General features: G+C 42.6%; 1 protein-coding gene across 1 annotated transcript in view; it reads right to left on the bottom strand.

Moving 5' to 3' along the window:
• Positions 1 to 87: 87 nt before the first annotated feature.
• Positions 88 to 11,760, bottom strand: part of LOC138975261 (zinc finger protein 423-like) — a 38,394-nt gene continuing 26,721 nt past the window's right edge. Inside the window, exons 8-15 of the mRNA XM_070347918.1 lie at positions 11,483 to 11,618; positions 10,333 to 11,014; positions 8,225 to 8,502; positions 7,052 to 7,776; positions 6,297 to 6,586; positions 5,719 to 5,847; positions 4,890 to 5,026; positions 88 to 3,702 (exon numbers count right to left, since the gene is read on the bottom strand). Of these exons, the coding sequence (XP_070204019.1) occupies positions 3,457 to 3,702; positions 4,890 to 5,026; positions 5,719 to 5,847; positions 6,297 to 6,586; positions 7,052 to 7,776; positions 8,225 to 8,502; positions 10,333 to 11,014; positions 11,483 to 11,618 (2,623 nt within the window). The 3' untranslated portion in view covers positions 88 to 3,456. The remainder of the gene's footprint in view (positions 3,703 to 4,889; positions 5,027 to 5,718; positions 5,848 to 6,296; positions 6,587 to 7,051; positions 7,777 to 8,224; positions 8,503 to 10,332; positions 11,015 to 11,482; positions 11,619 to 11,760) is intronic.

The raw sequence follows: 11,760 nt of genomic DNA, 5'->3' as shown, positions 1-11,760 counted from the left end.
CCTCACTTTTCCTTCAGGAATGTGACTCTCCTTCCACCCATGTCAACACAATACCCACAAAATAGTAAACACAAGGTCAGCACGAGACAAGGTTAGTATCATTTTATATTTCAGGCACAACCATACATGAGCAGTTTTCAACTATAAAGCAAGACACAACATTACAGTACAGTGGAACACCTCTTCTGAGACCTCCAAAAATCAGACTAACATAATGACCTAAAGGGAGGGCCTTAAAATAGAGGTACATTTACAGTGGTTATGTACAGAAAATCTGAAAAAGCAAAGTCTGAAAAGGGGGGAAAGTCTTCCATTGGGAGGTCTTAAGACAGGGGTTCCATTATAACGAATCTACAAGCCATGTGGACGTACACCACCTACTTTTCAAAGACACTGAGATTCACAACAATGCGTGAGCTGTGTCCTAACGTATCACAACTATCACCTTGCAGAGTTTCACATCACAAGAATCCGCCACATGCAAACACAACTGGAATGTACTACAAAAAAGGGGGGAACATGTGCTGCTGTGGCAAAATATGCATAAAACTGCAACAGTTATCACAAAGACAAACAGATCAACAACAAAGCTTCCCTTACTAAATCAGGATATTCAATCAAATTTGTTTAATACAATAAAACTGGCTGTGCAAGTCATATATATATATAAAAAAACAAATAATATTTTCCACTGCTTTGGCTACATTATCCACTTCACAACACTTTCATTTCACTAAAAACAAAATAGTACCATACATAATATTATTTTGACATAGTTTTTATATGGCCTCCAACATAGGTGAAGGTGTTCTAACTTTAATCAATATGTTTCACAACACTTTCATATCATTAAAAACAAAACTGACAAAAAATAATTTGTGCAAATATTCTCTATTATGGTTCGAACACAGTTGAATGTGTACAAACTGTCACCCGGTCAGTCATCATCTGCTGCATTCAAAGGCTGCAACTCCCACGTGCACCCATGCTGAAGATGAGTGGGTTTGTTTGTTATGACTGTTTTTCCCTTGCCATTTCGGCAGCCATTCTTCGTTTTGCCAGGTATAACCTACAGAACTCTCACGTGGATTACGTGACCTTTTTTATGCATACTAGGTCTTGTGCTTGTGTGTACACACAAAGGGAGATAAGGCACTAGCAGGTCTGCACATAAGTTGACCTAGGAGATTGAAAAACTCTCCACCCTTAATCCACAAGGGGCAGCCATGATGCAAACCCAGAACCTTCCACATTGAAGGCCGACATTTTAATTCTAGGCTATTGCACCCGCGAGTCTTCTGAATGAATTGGCATAAGGGCATTAAGCCTTTACGATCACCCTGTATAAATGTACACAGTTTGTAAGCCTGACAGGATTGAGCAGCAAAAGGATATGGAGATTACTGGTCAGCAAAAATGATTTTTATAACCTTTCCCTCCTTCCTTTTTACATTTAGTCAAGTTTTGACTAAATGTTTTAACATAGAGGGGGAATCGAGACGAGGGTCGTGGTGTGTGTGTGTGTGTGTGCGTCTGTGTCTGTGCGTGTGTGTGTAGAGCGATTCAGACCAAACTACTGGACCGATCTTTATGAAATTTGACATGAGAGTTCCTGGGAATGATATCCCCGGACGTTTTTTTCTTTTTTTCGATAAATACTTTTGATGACGTCATATCCGGCTTTTTGTAAAAGTTGAGGCGGCACTGTCACACCCTCATTTTTCAATCAAATTGATTGAAATTTTTGTCAAGCAATCTTCGACGAAGGCCGGACTTCGATATTGCATTTCAGCTTGGTGGCTTAAAAACTAATTAATGACTTTGGTCATTAAAAATCTGAAAATTGTAATACATTTTTTTTTTATATAAACCGATCCAAATTTACGTTTATCTTATTCTACATAATTTCCTGATTCCAAAAACATATAAATATGTTATATTTGGATTAAAAACAAGCTCTGAAAATTAAAAATATAAAAATTATGATCAAAATTAAATTTCCGAAATCGATTTAAAAACAATTTCATCTTATTCCTTGTCGGTTCCTGATTCCAAAAACATATATATGATATGTTTGGAATTAAAACACGCTCAAAAAGATAAAACGAAGAGAGGTACAGAAAAGCGTGCTATGCAGCACAGCGAAACCACTACCGCGCTGAACAGGCTCGTCAGTTTCACTCCGTTATGCACAAGCGGCGGACTACGGTCATTGTGAAAAAATGCAGTGCGTTCAGTTTCATTCTGTGGGTTCCACAGCTTGACTAAATGTAGTAATTTCGCCTTACGCGACTTGTTTTGGTTTTGTTGTCAGATTTATAAAGATCCATAATTTATACAGCCAAATAATAATTATTGTCCATCTTATGCGTTTCTTATCAAAAACATCTTGCTTCAACTGCAAAAATTGACCCAGATGGCCTCAAAATGTCCTTTTGTCTGTCCCTCTGTCTTTCTGTCACTAAGATAATAACAGTTTCATTTTTCTTATTTTCATTACTGTGTTATCCCATTGCTTGGAAATTCAGTTTGTCTCCTCCCACTGCAAAGCTGGCAGCAACAATGAACGAGGTCTTTTACATGCCAAAGCGGTGACACAGGAGATATTCATTGAACACCGTCAGAGCCTGCACATAAAATTGACTGGTCCCAGCCTAGATTCGAACCCCTGACCCGAAGATCACAAGTTGAGTGCTCTACCAACTGAACTATTAATCAACAAGAGGCGAAGCCTTCAAGGCTTACGTAAGAAATCAACAAACAGTAACACAAACTCAATCACTCCGTCACACATTCACACACACAGTAAGCATATGTGACACGGTGCAAGAGTGCGAGACACTAGATCTAGATCTGTCTGTCTGTAGCCTACTTACGGAGACATGACTGCCAGATGGCCAGATCGACACTGCGCTTTCGACAGCGCTTCCTCGCGCAGACACTGGAAGCACGCTGTGCCGATTAACCTGTAGGAAATCTCCTTTGGTATCTTCTTTATCTATTTTTCTGAAGCTACGAAACCGAACAATGTGAAATCGTCTTCTCCGAATCGGCGAACTGCAGCTCGGTGATAACTGTATCTATACCACAATCCTTCACGCGATCTGACCTAACCTTGACCCCTGACCTGGTCTACATACCACACAGACACAAACCAGTCACCTGTTTTTACCCCCCCCAAAACCCCCCACCACCTGTTTTCTTTGGATACACACTTTAACTACATACGTGCCGACGAAATGTTGATCATTGCTTCAATACTTTGAAGCTGTTGCTTGAATAATAACCAGGTAAAATTAGTATTTCCGTGTTCAGTCAAATGTTAAAGTTTCTACCACAAACATACATACATGCATACGCACGCACGCACGCACAGACAGACAAAAGTTATCATCGCATAGGCTACACTTACGTGAGCCAAAAACTAAGGGGGTGGTGGAAGGAGGGACCAGAAAACTAGTTCATTTTGCACTTGGATCTGTTGAGCTGAGGGTTAGGAATGACCAGTTCCACAGTGGTCTCGCTCCCTTCTTCGTGCAGACCGTTGACATCATTTGTGCACACTTCTGCCGAGTCTGAGGAGCTGCTGGTGTTGGAGAGATCGGCATTGCCATTGACTGTAAATGATGCTGAGTTTTCCGAAGTTCCTGCTGCAATGGTGTCCTGTGTCGCTTCCAGTATTGGAGGACTAGCCTGCTCCTGCTGAAAAGACACAAGGGTAACTGCTTGAAACAAATTTATTTACAGTTAGCTACAGCCTTTGCAAAGCCAGTTTCACTGCTAGTTTTGTTCGTCTTTCTGGGTTTTTAACGAAGCACATACATTTTCTTTTCTTAGGGTTTCAGTGCTAAGCAACATTTTTTTTCTTTCTAGGGTTGTGTTCCGAAGTTCAGTAAATCTGTGGTAAAAGCTGAATAACTTAGCTTTCAGGCCATAATTTAACAAGAAGGGCAAAGCCCATACGACTCACATGCTTGACCTTTACATGACCTTGACCTTCAGCTAAACCTAGCAATGACATCATACACTAAGAACGGCTTTACACATTTTTCCTACCAAAATACATGTGACCTTGACCCAAGGTCAAGGTCATCCAAGGTCATGCAACACAAAGCTGTTAATTCAAGACATAGGAAGTACAATGGTGCTTATTGGCTCTTTCTACCATGAGATATGGTCACTTTTAGTGGTTCACTACCTTATTTTGGTCACATTTCATAAGGGTCAAAGTGACCTTGACCTTGATCATATGTGACCAAATGTGTCTCATGATGAAAGCATAACATGTGCCCCACATAATTTTTAAGTTTGAAACAGTTATCTTCCATAGTTCAGGGTCAAGGTCACTTCAAAATATGTATACAATCCAACTTTGAAGAGCTCCTGTGACCTTGACCTTGAAGCAAGGTAAACCAAACTGGTATCAAAAGATGGGGCTTACTTTGCCCTATATATCATATATAGGTGAGGTATTAAATCTCAAAAACTTCAGAGAAAATGGGAAAAATGGGAAAAACAACATTTATGGCCCCTGCGACCTTGACCTTGAAGCAAGGTCAAGATGCTATGTATGTTTTTTGGGGCCTTGTCATCATACACCATCTTGCCAAATTTGGTACTGATAGACTGAATAGTGTCCAAGAAATATCCAACGTTAAAGTTTTCCGGACGGACGACTCGGGTGAGTACATAGACTCACTTTTGCTTCGCATGTGAGTCAAAAACTGGTCTCATTTGAAGATTATTAATTTTCACTTTCACAACAGCCGACAAGAGCTGGTGATTCTGGGCAAAACACGTAAACCATAAACATTTTCTAGTTACAAGAATCACTAACAAAATGGAAGTCTCCATTAGCGGAACATTGTTGACTGATGATATGCACTTACCTCTGTAGTGGCAAAGTGTGTCTTGAGGTGGTCAGTGATGTGGGCACGCTTGGTGAAGGACTTGTTACACAGAGGGCACACAAGGGGAGGGGACAGGCCAGCGTGAGACTTCATGTGGGCCTTCAGGTTCTCCTCACCTGCACATCGTTTCATAACAATTCATTTTCATTTCTCAAGATTCCATTTGGATATTTGAAAAGAATTAATTTTCATTTCTCAAGATTCCATTTGAATATTTGATAAAAATTAATTTGTATTTCTCAAAATGACAGAATCTGTCACCCTTGTTGCAGTTGGGATATTTTGTTTTTTTGTGTGTATAGCTACAGCAAATAAACCATCTCAAAGAACAAGCACATGATCAAACACTGTTAGTTAACAACACTGTGCTTATCATGCTAGTTAAAACTGTCCTTGCAGATGTTCTCACTACCAGCAAAAAGATGTTCACACTCATTCTAAGCCTGAACACATACATAACGTCCTTAATGTTATTGTTTGAAACGTGTATCAAAGAAAAATGAATAAAACACGCTTAAACACATACTTTAAAATCATATCTTACTCGGACATTATTATACCCATATTCTTCTTCTTTTTTCTCTCTCTCTCTCTGTCTTTCTCTCTCCGCTTTATCCTCTATCTGTTTGATTTGTTGTGTATCAGGCTACAACTTCTAACATTCTTTTCTCTACAACTTTCTAAAAGTAAAACACATTTTTTCTTCCACATCCTTGTACTTCAGAACAGCTGCAGTCTCAAACAGTATTTATTACTTTCAAAGTTCATCATAATAAAACTGGATTTGTTTCAGAAATGCAATACTTACGTGAGAATCTCTTCTGGCAGACATGGCAGGGGAAAGGCTTGGACTCTGCGTGACAGCGAAGATGGAGAGTGAACAGCTTGGTCTGAGTGAACGTCTTGTTGCACACTGGGCATGATAGCTCACCGCTGCCTGCAACAATGAAGCAAAAAGAGGATTTATGACAACTGTAAAACAATATTCTAGTTGGCTGAATAAGTATAACAAAAATCTGTATCAGGACTTTTTATTACCCATTTACTCGAACAGGCTGAAATTGGGCAGCCCTACATACATGCTTCAAGCTCCTTCCCCACCTCCACCCACTACTGACGAACAAAATGCAAGCATTGGTACACCATAGACGTGCTAACAGAAAACTTAGCATTTCGTATCAATGATTGTTCTTTGATGTCTTTTCATACAAACTCTTCCGTTGCCTAGAGATTCTACAAATCGGAATGTTTAAGTCTCATAATGAAGTGAAAAATGATCACAAAAGTAATGCTAGGTTTTCTTGCTGCTTTCCTCTTCTCTCTTGTTTTCTGCTTCTCTAGAACATTTTTTAACCAGACTTTTCTGTCTTCTGTCAAAATTCTTACCAGACTTGTGTGAGGAGTTAATATGCAGCTGAAGGCTCTCGGCAGTGGCAAACTGCTGTTTGCAGTGTGAACAGGTGTGGACCTCCTTCGCGGCACCGCTCTCTCCCCTCCCCACTTCATATCCGCCCATATGGGCCGCCAAGAAATGCTGCTGCATGGAGGAAACGTTGGTGAAGGTCTGCGTACACAAGGAACACTTGAGGCCTGTGTCCCGATGCTCGTGTGTCTTGCGATGACTGGCTAAGGCTGCGGCGCTCGTGAACACTTTGCTGCAGTCGTGGCAAAAATATCTGCAATTAAAACGGAAGAGATATTATGCGAAAAAATGTGTACATGATATCTGCTGGTGTAGATAATGCAGCAAGATACACAGAAGCTGAAAATTGGGGGAGGGTGCTTCAAGAGGTATAAAACTCTGACACCAAATACTATACTCAAATGGCATTTACTTCCAAACATACCTCAGAATTTAGGACCAGAAGCCCTTGAAATTGAAAATGTGTTAAAATCTTACTGCCAAGCACACAAAAAACTTTCAAAAGGAGCAAGCTGGTGATACAGTCATAGAGAACTACAAGGCTAAAATTATCTGAAACAACAAGATATTCTCTGTTTCGTTTTCAGATCAGCAATACAAATTTGAAATGAACTCTTCCTAATCATTCAAAATGAAAGACATGCCTTGTAGGGGTGTGTAAATACAGGGGCCAACCCTGGCCGAGTAGCTTGTATAAGTAATCAACAAAACAACTTACCTATGAGGGGACTCGGTGCTGAGGGATGCAGGAGAGTGGTTGTAGATCAGTACGTGATTATCCAGCTCTGCAGAGAAGAAGAAGCGCTGACTGCACTGTCCACACGTGTGTCTGCGACCATGAACCCCATGCTCCAGGGCGTGAACTTGAATTTCCGACGTAGAACGAAAATCCTTGCAGCAAACGTTGCACTTGATTTCACTTTCATTCTTGTAGGTGTGTTCAATTAGATGGCACTGCAACTTTGCTGGAGACTCAAACACTGAGGTGCACAGTTTGCACTCGTGACTTGTACCCTCCTGCAGCATATGGTTAGCGACGTGCAGCTGAATTTCATATTCCGTGCTGAACGACTCCTGACATTTAATGCACTGAAATGTCTGAGGAGCGTTGAAGGCTGAAGCCGATTTTATTAATGCCGAGCTTCCCGGGGAAATGTGGGTAGCTGTGTGAGCGTCCAGTTGAGCTTTGGAGGCAAACTTCTCGCTACACTGGGAACAGGTGTGAAGAGGGGACTCCCCGTGGTAGCAGGGTTTGCACACGTAGTAAGTCCTGCCACTGGAGTTGAGCTTGGACACTAGGTTTTCCTTGGAGTCGAAGCTCTTGAGGCAGACACAGCAGGTGTAGAAGGTGGGTCGCACCTGGTAGTGGTGCTTGCCATGCATCTGAAGTTCCACCACGGAGGCCAGCGTCTGGCGGCACACGATGCACTGCAGCATGGCACCCTGGAAACACACAACACACAACAGGTTAAGATAAGCACAGCTTGTTGTGTGGTCCCAACTTTTCCTTTCGTCATATGCCACCCTATGTTATCTAAATAAAATCATGTTTAAACCAGCAGGTAAGATATGTGATGCAATAGTATTAGTATTGAACCAAACGCAACAGTATTTTACTATAACTTCAAAGTTGAGTCAGTCTGACAGTCAAGACTAAGAGAGATACCACTAGCACAGAGTGACAGAATAGTTGCATACAAACACTGGCATCACAAGAAGATAAGACCAGTCAAAACTATTTGAGCAGCCTCACGATCTATGACTAACTTGGAGTTAGAATCCAGACTAGGTAAATGACAAAGAACAAGGTAAACTAAAAGTGCACTTCAAAATCCCCCTGGAAGGCTACAAAGAACAAGAAATAATGTAATGCCCGAGTAATGACTCCCACCTGGTATCCATGTTCCTGCGCGTGGGAGTAGAACTGCTCTTCGGTCTTGAGGGCCAGCTTGCAGACGAAGCAGATGTTGCCCTGCTGGATCTTGCAGTGCTGCAGCTTGTGTTCAGCTAGTGTGGAGCCCGAGGGGAAGGTCTCGTCGCAGATGTTGCACTTGAGGCTGCTGGAGTTGGCGTGGATCTTCATGTGCTTGTCGCACTCCGTCTGGTTGCGGAACGTCTGGCTGCAAAGCGTGCATGCCATCTGGCCGCTGCTGCTGCTCTGGGTGTCAGCTAGAAGATAAATAAATTAAGTAGAAGTGCAACGCCAAGGCACTGCATACCCCTGCGAAAGACAAACCTCTCTCTTACTCTCTCTCAAACACACACACACACGAACACACACACACCCCAAGTTACACACGTACACACATACACACTCACTCACTCACTCTCTCACACACACTTCATACACACAAAACACACCCCCATACGCACATATAGACAGACGGACATACACACCTTTACAAACAAACACACATACACTTACGCACATACACATACACACACACACACACCCACTCTCTCTCTCTCTCTCTCTCTCTCTCTCTCTCTCTCTCTCTCTCTCTCTCTCTCTCTCTCTCTCTCTCTCTCTCTCTCTCTCTCTCTCTCTCTCTCATACAAACAGACACACCCCCCCACACACACATGTACATACGCACACATGCACACACACACTCTCTCTCTCTCTCATACAAACAGACACACCCCCACACACACACATGTACATACGCACACATGCACACACACACACACACACACACACACACACATTGACTCACACAAATCTCATACACACAAAACAAACACTCATACGCACATAGACCGGCACGGTTGGCCTATTGGTAAGGCGTCCGCCCCGTGATCGGGAGGTCGTGGGTTCGAACCCCGGCCGGGTCATACCTAAGACTTTAAAATTGGCAATCTAGTGGCTGCTCCGCCTGGCCTCTGGCATTATGGGGTTAGTGCTAGGACTGGTTGGTCCGGTGTCAGAATAATGTGACTGGGTGAGACATGAAGCCTACACACACAAACATACACACAAACTCATGCACACACACATTCACATACACACACTCTCTCGCCCTCTCTCTCTCTTTCTTACACACTCACGAGTACAGACTCATGCACGCGAGCACACACACACACACACACACACACACACACACACACACACACACACACACAAACAGTAACACTAACACATGTGCACAAAATGAACACACACACACCGCGCGAGAAAAAGACTACAGGGAGGCATGACGTCATGATGCATTAATTGACGTCAAAGACTTTCGACCGTGACGTAATCTTCTTACGCGAGCTTTATCCATAGACTTGGAAACTACGGATTTTCTACCCGTCCAAAGCGGCCTTGGGTGGCGTTTGCTAAAAAAAAATGGGGGCGCCTATTGCACCCACCGTATTTTTTTTAGTATGGTCCCAATTTTTGGTGAACTTCCATCTTCAACTGTAGCCCGTAGCCGGGCACAAAGAATCCTTCTTTATCATGTATTATCGGTATGAAAATTTCTCAAGTTGATTACAGTAAAGCGTTCGTGGGATACCTCCAGCTTTGCTGGGATAAAATGTAAACAAATGTACAAAAACAACAACTTGATCTGAACAAAACTTGCATATAGCTGATTTATTGCTATCATGCAGGTTGAACAAAAAAAAGAATCACTCATTGCCTAGCCATTTCACTTTTAGAAGCTCTGCTTGTGGGGAAACTAGTAATGACAGGCTATCAAAACTGGGAATGTTTGTTATTCAGACATACTTCCAATAAAAATTTTACCGACTTGGCTTCATATCTTAGCTTCATAATTGAGTAAAATTTAAATTTTGCCACAGAAATTCATTAACAAAAAACCAATTGTAGGACTAGTGCAATGTTAAATACTAACAACACCTAAAAATAACAATGGGAAAGCATTTCAAATGAAAGGCTGCAACTTTAGTAAACATAGTTACACATTATTCTTTTTACTCTTCAATGAGAAAATACATTTCAATGCAAGTTTCAATCTGAAACGGAACTGAAATTAAGGAGCAACCAACCTGTTAAAACAGAGACTAGTGTCTGATTCTGCTGGAGGAACTTTTCCCTGGACGAGTGAGCAGGGACAGGTGTGGCAAAGGCTCCGCCCCCCATGGGACTGACGCTGGAGCTCCGCCCCCTGCCCCCCGGAGGACTGAGGGAGTTGCCCCCCACCCCCACCGTCTTCACTCCATGTTCCTGGGCCTTGTGTATGGCCAGCAAGGCAGGCTGGGTGAAGCGACCGTCGCAGATGTTGCACACGTGTACCGCCTCGCTGTTCTTCCACACCGTTGATGCTGTGGCGAGCGGTGACGCCGATAGCTGAGGGACAGCCGGGCTGACGGATTTTCGCGGGTCGCTGTTCTGAGACGGAGGTCGCGGCGACCTGGCCTGCATGAGGTTTGAGAGGATGGAGGTGGAGGAGTCGGCCTCCTCCTTGATGCTGATGCTGGTGAGGGGGGTGGGGGTGGGGGAGAGGAGAGCGGCTACGGCAGCCTTGGTGTCAGCGTCAGCGTGTGCAGTCTGCATGTGCTGGTCCAGGAGGTACTCGATGTGGAAGGCCTGATCGCACATGGTGCAGCGGAACGGTTTGCTGTGCGTGGTCAAGTGGCACTGCAGTTCCATTTCGCTGGTGAAGCTCTCCGCGCAGAACAGGCAGCGGTATGGCTTGGCCAGGTGCAGGTGGTTCACCCTTACATGTACCTGCAGGAGAGAAAAAAATGCAGTTAAAAACAACTACTGACACATGAATGTACCCTTTTGAAGACTTTTCACAGGTAAAACATCTCCTATCACAAAACTTAGAATGCAGAGCACAATTCATACTTTGGAACAGTAACACAATTTCATTCAAAAACAAGGGTATTATATTTTAATATTAATATTTTGCTTCACACTAAAGCATAGAACATAGCCCGAGATGATTTTCATGCAAAATTTGTCAGACCCGATTTTTTTTCACAAAATTTGAATCTTCTGATAGGCCTTCCGTCTCAAACTACAAACAAGTAAATGAATGACTAAACAAACTTAGCCTTGCTGACTTTTGTGCATGAGTGCACCATGCATATTTCTTAGAATGGTTTGATTAACCTTTTTCCTCCTTGATTGTTGAAGAATTTCTTACAGGAATCTGTAAGGAAGATATAGATAAAAAGTTCTTGCACTCACCTGCCACTCCATCTCAGACCTGAAGATGTTAGAGCACTGTGTACACTTGAACAGCTTGCACTCGTTGCTGTGCTTGATGGCAAAGTGCACCTGGATGTTCACCTTGGAGTCAAAGATCTCTTTACACAGCGCACACCTGTACAGACACAACACAATCATTTTGAGATCAGTCACTCCTGCTACTTAAGAATCTGTCTTCTTTCTGGAATTATTTGATGATTCAAACGTTCAAAGAGACTTGAAAACTTAAAACATACATCAAATTTATCACTGCATAC

The sequence above is a fragment of the Littorina saxatilis genome, linkage group LG1 (assembly GCF_037325665.1).
Source record: "Littorina saxatilis isolate snail1 linkage group LG1, US_GU_Lsax_2.0, whole genome shotgun sequence".
Lineage (NCBI taxonomy): Eukaryota > Metazoa > Mollusca > Gastropoda > Littorinimorpha > Littorinidae > Littorina > Littorina saxatilis.
Note: the sequence above shows the minus strand (reverse complement) of the source record. Positions and strands in the feature narration are given on the sequence as shown.